The sequence below is a fragment of the Corvus moneduloides genome, chromosome 1, assembly GCF_009650955.1.
Source record: "Corvus moneduloides isolate bCorMon1 chromosome 1, bCorMon1.pri, whole genome shotgun sequence".
Taxonomy (NCBI): Eukaryota; Metazoa; Chordata; class Aves; order Passeriformes; family Corvidae; genus Corvus; species Corvus moneduloides.
The window spans coordinates 103597473-103618420 of NC_045476.1; the positions used below are offsets into that span (position 1 = coordinate 103597473).

Below are 20948 nucleotides of genomic sequence, written 5' to 3' on the forward strand. Positions count from 1 at the left end.
AAAATCACAGATTGTTAGGGTTGGAAGGGACCTCTAGGGATCATCTCGGCCAAGGCCCCTGCCAAGGCACGGTCGCCTGGAGCAGGCTTCACAGGAACACGTACGGGTCGGTTTTGAATGTCTTCAAAGAGGGAGACTCCACGACCTCCCTGGGCAGCCCTGACCGGCCCATCTCTGCCACTCTCAATTTAAAGGCCCTTCTCATGTTAAGGTGAAACTTTTTGTTCTTTAGTTTACGGACATTGCTTCTAGTCCGGTCTCACTGAAGAGTCTGACAGCTCCCTGAGTCTCTCCTCATAAAAAGTGCTGTAGACACCTAAATATCTTTGTGGCCCTGTGCTGTGCACTCTCCGGTAGTTCCTTGTCTTTCTTGTACTGGAAGTGTCCAAGGCCAGGCTGGATCGAATTTTGAACAACCTTGTCTAGTGGTCCCCATGGCAATGGAATTGGAACTAGATGATCTAGAAGGTCCCTTCCAACCCAAACCGTTCCAATGTGGTTCTACGTTGCAAGTAAGCGATTATTCGCTCGTCGCCCCGCACACCGGCAGCCGCGCAGCCCGCCTCTGCCAAAGGTGGCGAACGCTGGGGTGACCACCCCAGGGAGGGAGCAATAGAGAAGCTGCAGCTCGGGAGCCCGGCACCGACAGCAGCCCGACCGCGTCCCGCCGGGGAAGTCCCGGCACCGCCCCCGTCCCGCCCCGCCGGTCACATGGCAGGGCGGAGAGGCGGCGAGAGGGGGCGGGGCACGACGGCAAAGTCCCGCCCCCGGCCGCCACGGCCGCCGCCAGCCTGCCCGTCTGCTTTGAGTGGCATTTCCCTCCGCCAATGAGAGGCCGACTGGGCGGGAGGGGCGGGGCGGCGGCGGGAGGTGATAGGGCCTGCGGCGGGGCCCCGGCAGCGTGCGGGCTCGCAGTTTGTGGTGTGTCCGGTGTGGGACAGGAGCGGACAGGACAGGACAGGACAGGACATGGTGGGCTCTAGCGAGACGGGGAAGGAGCCGTGGCGGGGCCGCTACTACCGCCTGGAGGAGGTGCAGAAGCACAACAACAGCCAGAGCACCTGGATCATCATCCACCATCGCATCTACGATGTCACCAAGTTCCTGGACGAGGTGGGTGCCCGCGTTGCCGGGACGCTGAGGGCACCGGAGCCCCGCGGGGCGGGGCGGGCTGGCTGGCGGCTCCTCGGCTCCCCGCGCTGTGCACCTGGCGGGCTCCCGTCTGCTTGTCCCGGCCCGCGGGTGCGGCACGGCGGGAGCCGCCCTGGGTGCCGCGATAGCGCCCTGGAGGAAGAGCTGCGAGCCGGGCCCGCGCTCCGGGCGCCTCTCGGGCAGGAGAAACCCGGGAGTGCCGAGCGTGCCGGGCACGCTGCGGTGTCATCCGCTGTCTGCCCGCCCCCGCCTAAACTTTCGGCCTTGGAATTTGAATTTCCACTAAATGACGACAAGGAGAAAGAAATTGGAGTCAGTACTGAGGCTCAGATAGGCGGACTGGCTGTGTGGATCTTGGGTACCAAGAGTGGGCCTGAATCCATCTGCTTCTTGCTTTGGTGTGTCAGCTGAAAACAGAATTAAAAGTGAAGACTCAGCTGGGAGCCAGAGCCATATTCTCTTGTGAACTAAAAGTTCAGCAACTCCTCTCTTCCCACTATTATCGTGTGTGTTATATTGGAACAGGAAAGAAACTTGATAAAGTGGAAGGAAAGTATCACAACCTGCAGAATATCACAGATCTTCGGGTTACTCTAATAGGATGACAAAATTGGTTTGGAAGAGACGTTAAAGCTCATCTTATTCCAGCCCTGCTGCCAAGGGCAGAGACAGCTTCCACTAGACCGGGTTACTCCCAGCCCCTATTTTTGATCACCTCCAGGAATGGGGCATTCTCTGGGCAAGCTGTGCCAATGCCTCACTACTGTCACTGTAAAAAAATTCTTCCTTATATCCAGTCCTTGGTAAAGCCTTGGTCACAGCGGCTTGTGTTCCTGCCTGCCAAATAAGTGTATCCTGGGTGGTCTTTTTTTGCAGGATGTGGCATTACACACAGGCAGCCAGGTTCAGAAAATCAGGGCTGCTCTCACTGCTGCACTAATCCACTCAGTGCAGGGATGCAGTGTGGTGCTGCAAAGCTGCACCAGTTCAAACTCTAGTGTAGAGCACTAGAGTCAAGTTCAATTCCTTTGGTTGTGTTTTGTTGGACTTTTTCCTTCCCCAGTTAGCAGTTGATGTTTTTGATCTCTGACAGACAGTGAGCAGTTGATGTAATCGTTGATAGTCGTGGTTAGTAAAGAAGCATTTTAGTTATTGGACTAAAACATTCTTCTGTGGAGATGCAGAAATAAAACTACCGCGGAGGTTTTTTTTTTTTTGGTAATTGAATGGAACTGGGATTTAGATATTTTGAGTTTTCTCCCTTGCTCCCTATTCCCAGTCTGCAAAGATAAAATCACAGGATCAATTAAGTTGGAAAAGACCTCTGAGATGTCGTCCAACCTTTGACCAAACACCACTGTATCAACTAGACCATGGCAGTAAGTGCCACATCCAGTCTTTCCTTAAAACTATCAGGGACAGTGACTCCACTACCTCCCTGGGCAGTCCATTCCAATGTCTAATCACTCTTTCTGTGAAGAAACTCTTCTTAAAGGCAACCTAGCATCCAATTAAAAAGTGTATGGTAGACTTACATTAATTCCATCAAAAAGTTTAGATAGGTAGAGATGTGACAGATTTCAAGCATCACTAGTTCTGTAGCCCCATCTTGATTTTTATGTTTGTAAACACTTGCGATTCACAGGAGAAATTGAACATTTTGCAAAGGAGGGTTGACAGGCAATTTTTCAAAGGCAGTGTTGGCACAGGCAGTATTTCATTCTTAAGCGGTGTGTCAGTGCAAATTGTTTGGCTTTTCAGCAAGGCAGATTGTGAAACTGATCTACTGACTCTTCCTTCATTATTTTTCATCTAGTTCTGCCCCTGGTTGTCTCCATACATTAGTTATGGACATCTCTGTATGGTTATGCAGTCAGGGCCAATTTAATTATAGAAGCCCTGGAGGAGAAAACAGCTTTTCATGTAGTCTGCAAAAGTGAATTGTCTTTTGGAAACTTGATCAGTTTTGATTGATACATAATTGTATTGTATATTGTCCAGATTGAGGAGACGGCAACAAAAAGACCCACAACTCAGAGAAACCCTAAACCTAACCTAACATGAGAAAAAAATCCAGGATCTCATGAGCTTTTAAGTAGTTGCACAGCCCCTTCTTTCAGTACATCTGGTGAAATTAAAAAATATTAAGAGGCACCACCTTCTGTAAATTTCTCCAAGAAAATCTCATTTTCATCCTTCAGGACAGCATTGATAATTCGGCAGCATATCAAAAGAATTCCCTTTGTAAGCATTTAAATAGTTGGGTTTTGGACAACTGGGGGATATCTTGAGATGCTCTGGTACAGGTAAGTCAGACTTCATCCTCATGTTAAGCTTTCAATAGAACATGGCTGGTTTTGAGCTGAAATTTCAAAGACATTCTGAGATAATGAATGAGATTGTTGAGAATAGTTACCCAAAGTATCTTAAGTGAGGCTACAGCCCCAGGGAAAATTTTTGGATATTTTAATGTTCATTGTGTTGGTGATTTTTGTTATGGAACTCTTGGACTAAGATACTTCATAGGGCACTTATTTAACCTTTTATTTTTTAATGCTTTTGGTACTTAGTTAACTTATCAAGTGTTATGTTAATTCTTTTGACGCTGTCAGACACCGTGAGGCATTTCCATGTGATAGCTGAGGAGACATTGGAGCTAGCCTCTTGAAGGTTCATTCCAGAGTACAGTAAACCCTTCTCAAAGTGGGGATTATGTTAACTGTTTCAATAGTGTTATGGGTTAAGCTCAGGTTTATTTCTTGCGGTTCCTTTCAGGAGTAGAAAAGCTTAGCATATTTTAAGACTTATGTGTGGGCCACTGAAATTTAAGTCCAGTAGTATTAAAAAGGATGCACTGCTAAAGCATAACCTCACTCATGCTCTTGCCAAGTAGTACGTAAGTATCAGTTTACCGGGAAGTGAAGAAATGGGAGCAGCAGCTGAGCTCACTAGTCCCATTTATTAAACCAATAACTGCATTAACCTATGGAAATATTTTCTTATTAATAATGAAGTGGAAAACTTTGTGGTGCTTCAGTCTTGAAGACACCTTGGATGCTCTTGTATTAATACAAGTGGAAGTGTGGTGCTGCTTTTCACTGCATTACAGTAGTTAAAGGCTGTACTCCCTCTGTCTAGTTGTTGTGTCTTCATGGAGTTTGCAGGTGTTTAGTGGAACTTGTTTGGTTTTGGGGAACAATCAGCCTCTGTGAACACTTGATTGAAGTTAGATAGTAAATGGGCTGGGGGTGGTGACATGTATGTGTTGGGAGTAGCAGGGCAGAGTAGGAGTGGAGGCTTTGCATGGTGTGATCCATATTAGCTTGGTTTCCTAAAGGACAAGGCTTAAAAAAGATCATAGAAAATATAGAAAAAGTGCTGAAGGAGGAAACAGTTGTGTGCTCTGATATCTTATCCTTGGAGTTACTGAAGATTCCAGCAACTGCTTTTTTTACTCAGGGTTTGGGGTTTTGTTGGTTGGTTGGTTGGTTTGTTTTTTTTAGTGGAAGATATTGGGGAAAATTCATAGTTTGAATATTCATCTCAGAATTTTCTTTGATTTTCCAAGTCTAGAAGAAGAAATCAAGAGACCTCAGCTTTCAGAATACATTATTTGAAAGGTCTTATCAAGAAAGAGTATTCTTGAAACCAGAAACTTTTATGTCATATGTCGTTAAAGGCAGTCAGACCTGTGTTGCAGAAGCTTTGGGAAACCTTTTCCTTAGCTTCAGCTCTTGTGGTCTAATCCCAGGGAGTACCCATGTACCACGAAGTGGCTCACTCGCTCTCCTGCCCTGTACATGGGGAGGAGAATCAGAAAAAGGTCAGTTTTTTGGGTTGATATAAGAACAGTTTAATAGTTGAAATAAAGTAAATGTAATAACAATAGTTATAATGATAAGGAGAGAGAAGGATAAAACCCAACAGAAACAAATGGTGCATCATACACGTGTTCACCACTCGCTGACCAATGCCCAGCCTGTTCCTGAGCAGTGATTGGTGGCTCATGGCCAACTCCTTCCAGTTTATGGATGGAGCATGACATGCTATGGTATGGAATATCCCTTTGGCCAGTTCGGGTCAGCTGTCCTGGCCATGCTCCCTCACTGGCAGAGCATGGGACACTGAAAAGTCCTTGACATAGGTAAGCACTACTTGGCTGCAACCAAAACATCAGTTTATTAACAACATTATTCTCATGCTAAATCCAAAGCACTGTACTGTACCAGCTACTGAGAAGAAAATGAACTGTATCTCAGCTGAAACCAGGATAAGATCCTATGTCATTTAAAGGAAAATAGCTACTAGAAGTGCTTGTGTACTCACAGCAGGATGTCATGGCTATATCTGCATTGTAGCTAATTACATATATTAATAACATTAAATGTCAATGAATGGAGAGAGTATGTTGGCAATGCTCTACAGTATTTCCCCATAATTTTAATAAAATCCCTCTAGACAGGTTTTGACATCAATCTAATGAGATAAACAAGAGTAGCTGGACCTATTAAAATGAATGATCTGTATCTTGATTTACTTGCTGTTGTGGTGAGGTTCTTGTGGGAACTTGGTTGGATTCCTTAAGCTAGGCAAAAAAGCTGACACGTATAGAAATATCTCTACTAGAGAGGAGTTTCTTGTTCTGAAAACCAACTGTGGTATGCATTTAATATTAATCTAATACAGGCTTTGTTTAGGTTACTTTAATTGTTGGTAGTCTCAGAATACAGCAAAAAAATTGGTAAATAATTTTTATTTCCAGAAGGTATGAACTTGTGCTTCCATAGCACTTTTTCTAAACTTTTCCTGGAATGGACAGCTCCCACTAAATGTGTTTCGTAAGACTGATCGAATAAAGTGCTAAAAGCAAATATTGTTTTACTGCGTCAGGATGAAAAATGTTCTCTCCCCTATGTGGCAATAAGTTACATTCATTCAGTGTGATGGTGTTGGGGAGGAGTAGCATAATGCCTTCCATGTTTAAAGTCATGATCAGCTTGCAGTGAAAGATGCCTGTATTGGCACATTTGAAGTCTGCGAGTGAAACGTGGGAATTGTTACTGCAGAACCTTGCAGTTTGCAGGTTAAACCCAGTGTTAACGCTTCCTTAAGCCCTGATGAAGCTTGCAGGAGAATTTGAAAATGCTTTGAAAAATAGCACTTCTTAGCACTTTTATGCAAATCTCTGCAAGCTGTAACTGTTTTGTAAGTGGGGAAATGGGCACTGTTGTGGTTTAACCTCAGTGCCCTGCAGCCCCTTGCTCACTGCTCCCCACAGCCCCTTGGTGGGATGGGGAAGGGAATCAGGGAAAAAAGATAAAATGCGTGGATTGAGATAAAAAAAGTTTCATAACTAAAGTAAAATATAGTAACTACAATAAAAAGGGAGACAAAAAGAGATGCTAACCACGTCCAGCCCACTGCCAAGCAGCGAGCTGCAGCTCCCAGCCAACTCCTCCCAGTTTGTTTGCTGGGCATGATGTTCTGTGGTATGGAATACCTTTGGCCAGCTGTCTTGGCTGTGCACCTTCCTGGCTTCTGTGCACCTTCATGCTGGCAGAGCATGGGACATTGAGAAGTCCTTGAATTAGGGTAAGTGCTACTTAGCAACAACATCAGTGTCTTATCAACATTATTCTTGTACTGAATCCAAAGCACAGCACTGTACCAGCTTTCAAGAAGAAAATGGAACTCTATCCTAACTGCAATCAGGGCAGGCACCAAGCTACTGGATATTTCTTTTGCACTTCATCTAAAAGCCTAATGATAGTTTTCAAAAATAAACTGTCAGAGAGAGATCTTCTTACCTAGGCTCCTGATATTTTATATGAGCAGACTATTTAAGTTCCAGGACCAGAATTGATAATAGAAATAATTTGGAGGACTCTTTTCAGACTACATAAAAATGCCCGTGAAATAAGCAAGCATTTGTCTGTCCTGCATATTAAGGCTGAGGTTCTCTGGGTGTTCCTGGCTCTGCCACTGCCCCCTTTCTGCTTTTCATTCCTGTAGTGCAGACAGTGAAATGTGAGTTTATAAAACTGCCACTAACAGAGACCTTTGATCTCCCTGAAAGTTAGATTGGACCCTAGATTTTGTTCCCCCTGTATAGGAAGGGAGAGGGCACAGGACTTGCAAATTAAGGTAGCTATGCTTTAATAGAGTCTTGAACTATGACACTGAGAAATCAAAATGACTATAGCAGGGGGGAGAAAAGGTGGCATTCAGGATGAGGTAAAATGGACTTTTGACCCAGATGAGAGCAGCAAGATTAACTGCTTATTTGCCTTATCTAAAACTTTCTAATGTGCTACTGTTAGGAATTAGTTTGTGGTCTGTGCTAATGCTGGTTCTATATAGGCATCTGTTATTCCTGTAACTTAGATTATTTATTATATTGGGAATGTCCTAGGAATGAGCTAGGCTATCTTAATTTATCATCAAAAGCTTCTTCATTTCCCTTGAACTACAGTTTTACCTGCAAGAACTCTTCAATTACTTTTATCAACAGGATTTTGGTTTAGGAGTTACTATCTGTATAGCCTTGTGGGCTTTCCAGTTCCAGGGTCTATCCAGAGGATCTTCATTAAAGTAGCAGTTCTGGTAGCAGGCTTTGTTTACCAGACAGAATTGTGAACAAAGGCCTTGTATAAACAAGCTTTGGGAAGCTCATCCAACCATGAAAGATGCTCATCTTTTGATAGAAAAGTCAGTTCTTGCCCTTTGTGTGAGGCATTACAGTTGCTCTCTTTCATTAGGTGAGGTGAACTCTGTTCATTAATTGCATGAATTATGTGCCAGTTATTTACAGAGGGTTGTAAGTTCATATGGTTAAGCAGAGGTGGCAGCTAAAAGCAAAGTGTTTAGCTTCAAAGTCCTTCCATCAATGTCTAGTAGGTTATTATTAACATTATCTGGTAGGTGGCTTAAGTTTGGAATTCTGTGTGTGATTGTCTGTACTTAGCCTTGCTCATGTCATAAAAAATAATACCAGTTTTCTAGCTGTAGTGCCAGAGGTCAGGGTGAATTTGTCCTTTTCAGCTGATCTGTGATAGTCAGAGGCTTGGTAGAGAGGATTGGTTGCTGCCTCTGTCTTGATGCTAATATTGTGGTTTTTTAGACAGAGGGATCAGTTGCTAATTAGACCAAAAACTAGTTCTACAGAGAAAAGCTGGAGTGCCTCTGTGGTGCTGCCCACATAGCTACGTGATTGCTTTGTAGTGTCACAAGGGAGGGATTTGGGAACGCAAGTTGGTACATGATCATTTGTAGCTGGCAACCTGCAAGTAGTTTGTTAAAGTACTCCGTGAAGTAATTTTAATGTAGATGCAGTTACATTGGTAGGTATTCACTTGTTTGGCTGGATGGTGAATTTTTTTTTTGTGAGCTAGTGTAAACCATGTGATCTTGATGACTTGCTGGAGTAACTGGTATTTTATGTGTTTGTGTGAGTGGCCTTTGGTTTCAGTGCAATGCTTGAGTTTACATACCACTTTTGGTGCTGGTGCTTTATGGGTAGTTTAACTTTGGGGCCTTTTGCTGTTTGTTGATACCTTGTTTGTTAAGCATGTTTGCCAAGGAGTTGTGCCACCTTTTCTGCTGAAGTTGGTACATATAATTTTCTATTTTGGGGGGCACAATTCTTTAGCATGGTATTAAAAAACTCAAACCCACATTGCTGAAGAAATTCCATGAAGGTTTAGTTGAGACAATGTCTGGGAGTGCTGGTTAGACCCAAGTTCAGCTTAAGTGCCATTTCAAGGCATTGAACTTGAGTGTTCTCTCAACTTTTGTCCCGTCCTTTTCCTGAGTACTTAGCAGAATGGATTCAAGGACAGGACTTTGGTGAGCATGCCATATTTGCAGGTTGCTTGCATAATCTTTACTCTGCTTGTACTCTTCTAACTTTTTTTGGCTCAGCTGCTGCATCTAATCTCTCTATCAGTTGCTTAATCTCGCTTTTGCTTAGTCATGGTAGGGAGCCTTTACCCTAATAGCTGTGGTATCTTGGCTCTTTAAAAAGTGTTTTGTTGGGGGTTTTTGTGGGTTTTTTTTTTCTCCTCAACTTCCTTAATCTGTTAAATGTCTGCCTTTAATGCAAAGATTCAAGTTTTGGAGTTCTGGTACAGTGGGAAGCTCATAGTAGTAGTTTGCTTCATCTGTATAAACAAATATTGTTTTTGTTAGACGAGAAGGTTTGATAGGAGATTAATGGATTTGAAGTAAGTGCTAACCTGAATTGCCTAGACTAGTAGAAATGTTTATGCCATTTCTTTAATCTGTGGGCTTTGGTCAGCTGTGCTCCCCACAAGGTGACTCTAAATAGTAGATGTTTTGCCTAGTTTCTGTAATTTTATATCCTGTAGTGAGAAGCATTAAAAATTGAATTGAGGCTCCAAAGCCTTTTATTTCCTCTGCTGCTGGTAAAGTGCTAATATCTATTCCATGGTCACGTTAATCCAAGGCAGTACTAGCAAGTGCTTTCAAGTTGCTTACCTAATCATTCCCAATGTTTATGTAGTAGTTTCCTACTTGAAAGTTGAGTGGTGAATTTTTATGGCATGTTACCTGTTACATAAATGAGTAACTTGGAGCTGAGGAAATGCACTGGACTAGAAGATGTGATAGATCTTGAAGTATATACAGGCAGTTATTTGATAGATAGACAGAAATGTAGAACTTCATAAAATCCCCAAAGTGCATCCTGAGGAAAATAAAAGTTAATGGAGAACAGGGGTTTATGTTAAGGGAATGGTGATAGATTGAGGTATTAGAAGATACTGGGAGATGACTTCTCTGCATCCTCAGGGGTTTTATCAGCAATGTGGTTTTGGGATTCCATAGTCTATGAAAACCAAATTGCTATTCTGGGGTCTTGAATGGGCTTTCAGTTGTGCTTAAACACTTCCAAAGTATCTGGCAAACTTGATATTTGTACCATAATTTGTTTTGGAAAGGCCCCTTAAAGTTATCTGGCGTAGCCCCCAGCTGAAACCAGGATTAACTAGAAGGTTAGGTTCCTTAGAACCTTGCCAGCCTGTTTTGCCAATGCTTGATTGTGCTTCTTGTGAACAGATTTTTTGTTTTATCTTCCTGGAATGTTCTTGCTGCAGCTTCTACCTTTTGGCTTTTATCCTTCTGCTTTATAAAGCATTGCTTGGATGAAAAATACACATTTCCTAAAGAAGTGAAAACACAGAATGTGACTTCAGATAATAGCTGGGCTTTAAAATACAGACTGATTCCCACACAACATTCTAAATGCTTTAGTTGCAAGGGGTAATGCCTCTTATTGCTTCTTTGCCAATGAAATAGGGACTTAGCTTTCTTGGTTTTGGCTTCAGAGAGTACCTAAAGCTCTCTAGTTATTCAGAAAGGCTTACGTTTGCTCTAGAAAGTCTAGAAGCTGATTTTTTTTTTAATTTTAGAAATGTAAAAATGCAGAATTTCCATTTCTAGAATATGAAATGTATTTCACTAACAAATTCAAACTCATTAAAAATTGCAGCACCCAGGAGGTGAAGAGGTCCTTAGGGAGCAAGCTGGAGGAGATGCTACTGAGAACTTTGAAGATGTTGGCCATTCCACAGATGCAAGGGCAATGTCAGAATCCTTCATTGTTGGGGAACTTCATCCTGTGAGTATATGATAGTGTCCTTACTTTTGTGTTTCCTATACTGTTTTTGCATCTAGTTACTTGTCTGGTAATTACTTTAAAGTCGAGAAAAACTGCTTGTTTGGTTGGATGCCCGTCCTGCAGCTGTTTGTGGATGGACCTAGGTTTGAGATAGTTCCTTCAGCGTGAAGGGATATGATTAGTGCAGCATAAGGATGGTCACATCTTTTGGTATTTTAAATTGTCTTACAGCTTAGTTCTTGAATAAACTGAATATGGAATCATGTCATTTCTGATGTACCCCTGTCAGCTTTCTAATGAGACTCCGTAACCCCTGAGGGTGGTATGTCAGAATGTCTAGACCTTTTCTTATGCCAAATGACTACTTAACAACCACTTTCATGCTTTCACCATTGTAAATATGTATCTGCCAGGCTTCCATCTGTATCTAAAAGTACAATCCTGGCTCTTCATATATATGTTTAGAAAATGGTTATTATAAACATTGTACTTCCAGTTTGTTGCTCTGTCTTCCCCTCTCTGGCTCCTGCCATTTTTAGCTGTATGATGGTTCCCTGCTTGTGGTTGTCAGGGTTGTTTATGATCAGTTCCCACTGGATCATCTGTCACTTCCTCTTTTCTATACTGTCCATACAATTTCCCGTACATTTAACAAGCACCTTTCTGCTGTCTTAAGTTTTGAAGCATTTCTTTCTAGCTACAGAGCTGCTGCCTTGGCTTCCTTCAACTAGGCCATAGTTAAACTCTCCTGCATCTTAATAGCTGAAAGCCACTGTTTTGAGGTTTAGGCTGCTAGTGTGCCCATCTGCTCTACTGCCCATTCCTGCCTCTTCTCCTCTTGTTTCATGTATGTTTTGTCCTGCATTTGGGGTAAAAACCACTGTTTTGAGTAGCCTATTTCACAGTAAGATTCCCAGTCTTGTTTGTCTCAGGTTGTCTCTTGATCGTGTAGCTTCTCCTAATGAGAAGTAACTTGGCCCTGATGCACATTTGTGGCTTTGCAGGCTTGCCATCTATTTCTGATGCCACTAATGTTCTTAGCCTGGCTGTCAGTCCAGTTCTTCCTTGTTTGGCAAGTGCCTGTTTTCATTTGATATGAAACAAACAGCTTGGTAGTTTAATGTACAAATACAGCACTGACAGGATTATGTACTGTTGGGCTTTTTTGCAGTGAATGTGACTGTGCCAAGGAGAACTTTGAGTTTATGAAAGATCCATAGAATTTGGGACCTTTGGTCCAGTGGACATTGGACCACAACCAGTTAGTTGACTTTACCTGATAATACAAGTACACTAAGTGGAATTAATATGATTGCAATCTATGTATAAGCTAAGGTTATGTATTCTCTAGAGACAAAGGAAAGGTATAAACGTGGGCACAAAGAACAATGAAATTTTTTGGAGGCTCAAGTTTCACTTTTGTTGCATACTGGGAAGTATTATTTAAGGAAGTGATCGATCTTGTTTATGTTAGCTCAAAATTAATCACTGACATCTGCTCTCCTGCAAGTCTGTTGTTACCTAGGGAAAAATACTTGCTTACACATTAACAGAATGAATTGCAAACTGAATTTAGTGATAAATGGTATGGGTTTGGTTTTGTTTTTAATGCTTTCGGATTTTGTCTAAATGTTTCTTGCTTGTTTTTCTTGCAGGATGATAGAGCCAAGCTTCAGAAACCAACAGTAAGTGTGTTTCTTGAAATGCCACATTGTTTCTTTTAGGAATTACAGACAGCGTCTGAGTGTCTGTGTATAAATGGTATACCGCCAGAAACAGAAATAATTCCGTTTAAGCGTGATGTTTCAGGTTATAAATATCTTAGACCCATTGATACTGCTTCAAATTATTCTTCCCCTTAACTGTTATTTTCTTTAATTTGTGTGGCTTCATACCAGGAGGTTACTAAGTGTAATGGCATTATACTATAGCAAAAAGGTGACTAGAATCAGTCAGTGGTCTTCTAGTGTTTAGTTTAAAAAAAAAACAAAACAAAAAACCAGTTTATTGGTTGAACAGATTAAAGTAATAAGTGTTTGTGGGAGGAAAAATGTGATGCTTAGCAATATATCTGTCATGCTAGTAGATCAAGAATGTAGAGGCGTTCAGTGTATCATAAATCAGTTAAATTGCAATTGTGAACCCTTTTCAAGGTGAAATTACTGTTTACTTCTTGACTATTTCAGTAGATTCTGCTGAGTGTCCTATCAATGCAGTATTGCACTTATTTTCTAATGTTTTTTTCCATCCTTAATAGAATTAATCTGTGTTGGCACTCAGCTATCAAACTCATAAAATTCATATGTCCTTTAAGGGAGAAGGTGCTTCAGGGATTAATTTGTACAGTTGCTGCCGCTGTGTTCAGAGGGGATGTTTGCACTGGGCTTACAAGTACAGCAGCATACTTAGAAAATTATTTTTAAATGAAGCTTAGTAAGAATAAGATCTTAATTTTGCTGTTTTGACAAGATTGTTTCTTAGAAGTAATCACTTTTGTAAGATCTTCCAATGACATGAATTAGTTAAAGGAAAGGAGGAAAATTTTATATATATATATATATACTTGCACTGAAGTGCTCACTATACCAGTTATTAATTTTATTATTAAGGTCTGGAATTAGTATACTAATAAAAATAAGAAATGGAATAGTGATTAGAATTCTGAGCTTCTTCCCACCAAGAACAGTATCTGCTGTTCAGATTTCTTTTGAAATTCAGGGCAGTTTACACTTAAGCTGTAAGAGCAGTAATGATAAATGCAACTGAGAACAGGCTGCCTAGTGCAAGTTGTAGCAGATAATCCTCTGAGTAAGCTCACAGGAATTTACCAAACTGAAGTGCTTAGAATATTAGTTGGGCCAGTGCATAGTCAGGTGGGAGTTAAGATGTATCCGCATAGCTACCTACACTACGCTTGTTCTCCATCATTCCAGAAGGAAGTTGGGATGCTTTTCTGCAGCAGGATGGGTGGCTGTAGAAAGACAGTTTCATTTTGCATTATACTCTGGGTGGGTATGTGACAAGTTAGGTAGGTTCTGTGCCCTGTCTCTCTAGGAGCTGTCAGAAGGCCTTGGGCTTTCAAATGTCCTTCTTCTCCTCGTACTGTGTTTAAAGTACCCTCAGTGCACATGTCCAGTGTCGTGGAGTTTAAAATTAAGTTTTTATGAGCTGGGCCATATTTCTGTTACTGTCTTGATGTGGGGGGAGCCATCCCCTGGGCCTGGATGTGGCATGTCTGTTACAGAAGGTGTTAGCCTTGATAATGTGGGCACCTATTCCTCCATGCTGTTTGGCTTTGGGGTTAGTTTTTCATTGAGATGTTCACAAAAGCAAAAGAGATGTAATCTCTGAGTCATATTCTTTTACGCACGGTATTTGCATGTGTTAACCTAGGATGATTTGGGTGCTTGCAAAAGTAGCGTGCTTAAACCTCTGAGAGGGTGTTGGAAATCCCCTTGTCTTTAAATTAATTGCAAATGTTCTGATACCGAAGCAAGTAGTTTTGCAGTGACTGATCTTGTACCACTAAATTTAGGTAGAGTTTTAATGCTTGGATCTTTAAAATGCACTTAGGGTCATGCACAATTAGAGTTATTCAAATTAATATGTCTTCATATAAACCATGCACACGTGCCCAACTGGGATTTGACCTTGTAGTGCTGCTTTTCCTATGGAAACTGAACAAGAAATCCAAATCAATATAGCTATAACAGCTATAACAATTTGACTTGATTCTTACATAGTCTGAAACACCCCACTAAAACCCCTGAGTTTAATAAGCCTTGTAGATGTAAATTAGTAGCTTTTTTAATGTAGTTTTGATAGAAAAAGTATTTGTGAAATCATTCAGAGTCCTTTCGATTAGATTTTAGTCAAGTAAAGGATTTTTGTCTTTTAGGTGACTAAAACTTCTCAAATGTTACCTGAGGTTGCAGTTAGCTTCATAGAAAACTTGAAGCAAAATTCTTCTTGTTGATACTGTTTTAGAAACTTGATGCAATGTTGGCGGTAGAAACTGCTGCTGGTGACCTTATAATACAACAGAACTGCTGTAGGAATTAGGAGAAAATGCTTCCCAAATGCATGCACTGAGTTGTTTCTGAATTAGTCCCACTTGATGAGTTTTGAGAAACTGTGGGGCTAGTTAAGATGGAGTGGGTTGTCTTCCTGAAGTAATATCTTCTTATGCTTTGCTTTCCAGGAAACTCTTATTACCACTGCTCAGTCTACTTCCAGGTACAGTATGACATCTGATGTCAAACTTGAAGTTCCTCATGATTGTGTTTCTGAAGCTTAGAAAGCTGAGTAGCTTTTATCTGCTGAAAGCTGAGATGTTGGGGGGTGGTGCATGAAAATTCCTGTTCTGTGTAAAGTGCAAGCTGCCGTCTATGTACCGCTTTACCAGTGTGTCAGCTTACTAGGTAGATGCTTTTCTCACATTGACAGGTGTCAATATCTACCAAATGGTTTGTTTTGCACAGGCCTTTATTTCTGGAGCCTGCCACATGAAGGGAAGACACTTAGTGCCATTGCCAACTTACTGACATGGATGCCTCACTTTTAAAATTTGCTACCACTGTTGCACCTAAGGGAAATAACAGGATTCTGTAGATAAGAAGGAAGATTGGTCAGAATTGGGAGGGGACTGAAAAACACTTTACAAAGTTGGATTCAGTGGTATTCCAAAGTTATAACCTGCTAACAGTGGCCTACTGCTGAAGCCTCAGAGGACTCTTCCGTGACCCTCTGGGTGGGGAGTTTGGCTGCTTAGAAGTGTCATGTGATGCTGCTACTTAAATGGCTTTTGAATGAATGATATTCTGGGCAGGACACCATGACTTTAAATGTATCTAGGGTCTTACTCTTCTCTAGTAAGCAAATTTCTTGTAAGCTCTAGTACAAAGCCTTAACTGTACAAGCTTTTTCAGTTGTCTAGAGTATTACTGGCCAATCCAGGTGTTGTGTTGCGCTGAATTTGAAGTATTCATTGGAGTGGGGAGGAAGGACTTCTTTAAGCAATGACCTTTTTTTTTCTTCTTATAACTTGCTGATTGTCACTTCCTAAACTGCTTTTTCAAAAACTTCCCTTTTAGCTCATGGTCCAACTGGGTGATCCCGGCAATAGCAGCAATTATCGTGGCCCTGATGTATCGTTCCTACATGTCAGAGTAAGCGCCTTACTGAGAAGTAATGCAAGAAGAGTACATTCTCTGGGAGAAAACACAAAAAACCCTAACCCAATATCTTTCTGGACAAAAGCCTGATGTCTGAAGAAAAATTCAGGATTTTCAGAAAAACGAAACAATTCTTTTTCTGCTGTGCACTTTTCTTAATGTTGCCTTCATATATGCTGCTGTGAAGTGATAAAAAGGCAGCATTTCTCTTTTTGTACAACACTTTTATTCTCTAATGAATTATTTGATAACTGTATTGGTTTCTGTGCTAGAATATTGTTTTGTATGTAACACTGATTCTGGTTATTTCTCTTCAATCTGTAATAGGGTCATTAGGACTCTCTTTACATATATATTTTACAGCTTTAAAAGACTACCAAAACTGTGTACATGTGCACAACTTAACTTAAAAAAATCTTGTTGTCTTCTTAAATGCAGTATGAATGAAATGCAAGTTAAATGTAATGAATAAAACTGAGTGGAGTTATAGGTATCAAACAGCTATAGTGAGCTGTGGTTTTTTCCATTTTTTTGACAACTGCTCTTACAGCTGTTGTACGTACTCCTATTAGCAAACTGTTCTGTTTGTCTCCCATTGAAAAATTCAGGTGAAATATGAAACTCAGTGTTTGACCCAATTATGTCTGTCTCATTTTTGTGAAAAATAGCTCTTACTTTTTTCTGCCTTTTTTTTGAAAAAAAAAAAAAAAAAAAAAAACAAAACCTGCTACTAAATAGTACTGTTCCTGCCAAACACTCAGGTGACTAGAATTTGTTCTGGAACTTTTAGCCTTCAATAAAATCTTCAATTTTGTCAAGTACATTGTTAAGGGAAAAAACTGATAAATCTATTTCTGACTCTTCTGTGATGTGCTTTGGTGCTTTACCATGAGGAGGTGACTATTTTCACTGCTAAATACAAGATAACTGTAAGTATGCATTTTGTGGTGAACATTTTTAGTCATATGTAAATCATGAATAAAAGTTTTAAATGCTTACACCTTCATTTCCATATTCTTTGAAGGCCTTGAAAGGGATGTCCTATTGGGGGATTTCTCAGAAGTGCACTTATAGTAGATCCCATCAGCTCCGTATCAAGCACTAGCTTTTGTCCTGTTTTTGCCACGGCTTGTCCTTAGCACGTGGTGAAACAGAGTTTAAAAATTCAAGCTTTATTGGTATTTTTATAGATATCCTTTAAAAAGGATATAATAACTCAGGGTTGGTGTTTAGAATCACAAATCAAATTTAATTTTTAAAACAACACTTGAGTTCAGATATCTAGGTGATGGGGAAAAAAAAAAAAGGACAACTTTAGAAAGCTTATCTTCCTCTGTACAAGAATTTCAGATGGATAAGTATGTCCACATCAGCAGATAGGGCAGTGCAATTAAAGTGGATCTGTAATGTGAAACACTTGCTGTGAAATGCTTTTTTTCCATGCTGTGTATGTCGGAGTTTTAATATGACGGAGCTCTGTTTGGGTCCTATATACTGCATATTTATGCAATTCCCTGGAGTAACTATGGAAGCTCAGTGCCACGTAAAAGTAGTTAAGCTGGCATGTGCAAGGAATTTCCACAATGTGAACCAGAAGCATGGTGAGTGTAGATAAGTAGGGAGTGCTTCACAAACTGATAGAAGTAAAAATGCTAATGTAGATGTGTACTCCACTGGTGTGGATACAAGTTGTTTCTCAGAATCCTTTTGGGTTTTTAAATGTAAACTGATTTTGTAAACAGAGATAGATCTAAACTAGAGAAATGATCAGGCTTATTTTCCTTTTTAATACTCTTAAGGTTAGAGCTGCTTTCCTTAGAGGCGTCATATAGAACTTTTTATGTGACTTTAGCTTCTAAGTATGAATAGAAGAGAAAGTGTATATGGGTGTGGTGAGGAATGAACGACTGTGCTATTGAAAAAGCAAGTGAGTTGAGGGTGTAGTCAATGTTTTTTACAGTGTGACAGCAAAAAGAAAAGATTTGACAGTCTGCATTCTTCTCAGACCAAAGTCCTTTGTCCACAGATCTAATCTGAAAGAATTTGCTCTAATTGTCTGATAATAAATACTAATTTTTTTAAAGAGGCTGGCTTTAGTGATTGATGCTTTAAACCAGTTGTCATATTGTCTACTTGTACAACCTTGCAATGTTTACACTGCCTTAAATTATCTGGGCATTGCATTTTTGCCCGTTATTTGCCTGTCCTCTGTTCGCAAGAATGCGCAGTGATGGAGAGCTCCCCCTTAAATGGAGATGGCCTTGGCTGCTTCTTGGTGTCTGTGGAGTAAAGCCAGCACAACTTGTTCATTTGTTCCCTCCGAGATGACAAGGGAAAAATAGTGTGCTGTTCCTTTCCCCGGCTTACTTGCTCCATCACGCTGGTCCGATGCCTTTCCCTAGTCATCAGTGCTGCAGTAATGATTTTGCAGAAGGCTAGAGAGAAGGTGGCAGGGGGGTGAAAGCTAGGCAAATGGAAGCTGATCACAGATTCTATTCAGAGAGAAAAAAATGCAAGGGTGCTGTTTTTATTTTCTGTATCTTTGACTACTGAGGGTAAAATAGTGTTTATGAATTTGTGGGTATTTGAAGTAAAACTGTTCCTAGATTTTCTGCAGGGTTGGCAATGACTGTTATCTGAAATTCAGTGAGAATGAATGAGCTGTATCTGTGCACAAAACATAGAGAACGTTTAGTAGTATCACAGCGTTTTCTCCGGAATATAGAAAAGGATTTTGGAAATGGCATAAAAGGAACAAGAAGCAGGAGGAAGCTCATGCTCCTCTATGCTTGGCTCTAACGCCTGTCCATATCTGTGGTGAAGCTGGTAACTCATGGATGACGTATTTGAATTCCACTTTACTTTCATACTTCATTACATTTCTTCCTTTGATTTATTCATTATGTTGAGTTTTTAAGTAGGTGGGCAGACAAGCACATGAATTAATGAGAAATGCTGGAACATTAGGTCTTTGTAGATGATTAATACTGGATTTTCTGTTCTTTCTGAAAACTAGTTAGACTTGTTCTTAATCTTCTTACATGTAGGAGTGCACATAAAACAATCCTTGACACTTTCTTTGCAAGTTTTTTAACACAGGGACATAAAATGTGACTTTCTAAAAGTGGGAACATGCAATGGTCCATATTGATGCTGCTAAAACAAAGCTCAGAATAGACACAATTGCACTGCAGTCTCATGTATAAGGGGATAGATTTTTACTTGTAGCCTGTGCAGTATAATTCCTGTGCCTGTTCTTAAAGTTTGCTACACTTAGGCAGACAGAGCCTAAGTACTGCCCATGGCTGTCAGTTCTGCCCACTGAAAGTAGCACTGTCAGGCAAGAAGAGTTATGCACAGGAAAAACTCAGGGAAGGCTTTTTGGTGTTTGTGGACGGAACACCAGACAGCTCCTGTGAACCTCCAGAATCAAGGAACTGTACCCAGTAGCACAATTACCACAGAAATTTTTGCTTTTTCCGTAGACTCTGGTCTGTGGGTAAACTTGATTGATCCTATTGCAGGGTAAGAGCACTCCACTGTATCTCTGGAGTTCCACCTATTTAGGTCATAGATAAATACAGCCATGTATTGTTTGAAATTAGGAAGTGTTTTTACCTGTCAGCAGTGTGAAATGAGTTCTGGAAACTGCTTCAAGGTTTGGGAGGGCATGAATAGAGAGGAAAAAGGTAAGCCAAGCAAGGGGCATGCTTTCCTAAAGGACTTTTTTCAAAAAGGAAAGATCATTCTCCTGTCACAGATTTCTGAAGCCTGTGATGCTTTTAGTATCACTCATCTTAACATGGCTTGCAGGGATATCCATAAAAGGTGTGTTTTCTGCATAGGTGCTTGAGGGTAGACATGAAGGAAGAGCTTAACCTGCTGCTTAGAAGCCTTAGAAGCAGGGTGGTGGGCTCATCACTGGAAACAAAAAAAGATGTCCTTCCATTTGTAAACTGAGTGGATTCACAATTTGTATTTATTTGGATCCATTGTCAGAGTAGTGTTGCAGTTGATAACATTCTCTGCATCAGTCTGAGGAGGACAAGAAAGTTAAAAATCTTCAAGGGAAGTTTGTATTTGAACAGTCTGGGATCAGAATGAGAAAACCTTGTTTTATTTTTAGCTGATTCTGTAGAACTACTTTTTGACCCTTTGGAAGTCACAAAGACATTTGAGAATGCAGGTTATTATATATTTTGTTGTCATGGTGAGATCTTGAGACCTGAGGATATGGATGAACAAGTTACTGGAATACAAGCTGCGGTGTGCAGACTTAGAGCTAACTAGCTGCTCTCAGGCAGCTCCTGGTGGTGGGCTGCTCTTAGCCTTACTTGCATGCACGATAATATGTTGCACCTTTGCTGAAGGCGAGACAATCACAGGTTTGAGAAGCTCAGGATCTACTGGATGTGCCAGCCTGAGCAGACAAGATTATCCTGCCTCAAGTTCCCAGAAGAGTCTTGTTCCAGGATTGTGTCTCAGATCATATTTAACACACACTGACAGGATCAGACTCTACAAATTATGCTTTTTCATATTGTAAACTGGTGTCTTCGAATAAACGTCAGCTGGTGAGGAAGAGCAGGAATGGTGGCTGAAGAAAAGAGAAAGAGCCTGTGAAACAAGGACCGTTGTCCAGGATTTTCTTTCCCAGCTCTGTGCCCTAACTGCTAAGTGCAGAGATTTTTACTCTTTCCTCTCTGCTATGAATCCAGCATTGTTGTTCCTACTGGAACGGATGAACTGATTGAATATTTATCCTGGTTCTTGGACAAAGTTTTACAGCATGGGCAGACTCTGGCCTAGTTTAGAGTGAGTTTGCATATGTCTGCATCATTCCTGTAGGCGTAACCTCACTGGTTTCTGCTGGGCCTCGCTTCTGGTTTGCATGAAGCACGAGAATGCAGCTCAAGACTTGTCACACACTTTCATGTGGGAATCTTTCAGTTTGTTCTTGAAGTCATCAGAAGCTCATTTTAATC

The 20948-nt window shown here is 40.9% G+C and overlaps 1 protein-coding gene across 1 annotated transcript; it reads left to right on the plus strand.

The window, feature by feature from the left end:
* The first annotated feature begins 886 nt into the window (after positions 1-886).
* Positions 887-16963, plus strand: LOC116449359 (cytochrome b5). Its single transcript, XM_032120813.1, has 5 exons — positions 887-1113; positions 10661-10789; positions 12445-12474; positions 14991-15025; positions 15883-16963. Exons 1-5 carry the CDS (start codon positions 970-972, stop codon positions 15959-15961), a joined length of 417 nt encoding a protein of 138 aa, XP_031976704.1. The 5' UTR covers positions 887-969; the 3' UTR covers positions 15962-16963.
* Positions 16964-20948: the final 3985 nt, after the last annotated feature.